The 1,250-nt window shown below is 38.0% G+C and overlaps 1 protein-coding gene across 1 annotated transcript; it reads right to left on the reverse strand.

Annotated features, from left to right (window-relative positions):
- Positions 1-299: 299 nt before the first annotated feature.
- Positions 300-776, reverse strand: LOC113179588 (transcription elongation factor A protein-like 9). The gene has a single exon (XM_026384288.2). It carries the CDS (start codon positions 774-776, stop codon positions 462-464), a length of 315 nt encoding a protein of 104 aa, XP_026240073.2. The 3' UTR covers positions 300-461.
- Between the last annotated feature and the right edge of the window lie 474 nt (positions 777-1,250).

Below are 1,250 nucleotides of genomic sequence, written 5' to 3' on the forward strand. Positions count from 1 at the left end.
TACTTTTGCTGTGGCTCCTAGCAGTGGTCCTCCTCTCCTGCCTCAGCCTCACAAATTGCTAGGATTATAGGCCTGTGCCACCATGCCCAGCTTGCCTTAACTTTTTGTCTCTTATTCTTCCCAACTTTTAATGAGCATATATGTAATATACAAATGTACTTTTACCTTATTCAAAAATATGATATTCACATATTATTTAGTAACCTTTTCCCCCCATTTTATATGCTAACAGGAACCTCTTTTTTACAGTGAGTAAATCTCTCTTATTCAAAGACAGAGCCTTGTAAATAGGTTCAAAATACAATAAACAATGAGATGCAGATAACAAGAGCTATATCTAAAACCACTAATAGCAACTGGTTAAAAGTAGAAAGATGGGCAAAGATATATCAGGAAAAATGCTAATAAAACGAAAGCTACATAGCAATGTTAATGTCAGATAAAACAGAAATCAAGGTAAACTACATCAAATAAGGGTAAGGATGGTTTCTATTGACCTTCCAATGCATCACCATAACTTTGTTTCTTACTCTCCTTATCTCATCTATTTCATCCACTTCCCTAAACATATCCTCATTGCTTGAATGCCTGTTATGTATATCTTCTTTAAAATCCTGGAGAGATTGAATCAGCCTTTCTCTAAAAGTTTCTTCTGCGTTTTCCTCCTCCTCTGGTTCTTCCTCTTCCTCTGGCTTTTCCTCAGGCTTTGGCTCTTCCTCCAGCTTTGGTTCATTCTCATTGTCTGGTTTTTCTTCAATTTTCTGACACGGTTTCATCTTGTGCCTCTCTTTCTTCTTTCCTGCTTATTCCTCTTTGAATGCAGTTACTAGTATTGATCTGGTCTGCTTCTTTCTCCTACTTTTATGGCCTTGGAAGGTTCTAACAGACCTGCAAAATTCCAGCAAGTTGAGTCCTTCCGCTGGCCTGCGGCGCTGCCACCTGCACTGCCGAAGGGAGTTGGTACCCAGATGGGAACAAGGACCAGACTAGCAGGACTTCTGCACACGTAGACTCCCAACCGTGTTCTTTTTCAGAATTGCCTTGGTTATTCTTGTTTCTTTACTTTTCTGAATAAATTTTAGAATGAAATTGTCAATTTCCATAAAAACCTTGCAAGGAGTTTTGGATGGGATGCATTAAATGTATAGATTGCTTTGGGGGAATGATTGATAGCTTAATAGTATTACATTTTCTAATCCATAAATGTGGCATATGTCTTTGCGTATTTAGATCTTTAATCTTTTTCAGCA

This window comes from Urocitellus parryii, chromosome 5, assembly GCF_045843805.1.
Source record: "Urocitellus parryii isolate mUroPar1 chromosome 5, mUroPar1.hap1, whole genome shotgun sequence".
Taxonomy (NCBI): domain Eukaryota; kingdom Metazoa; phylum Chordata; class Mammalia; order Rodentia; family Sciuridae; genus Urocitellus; species Urocitellus parryii.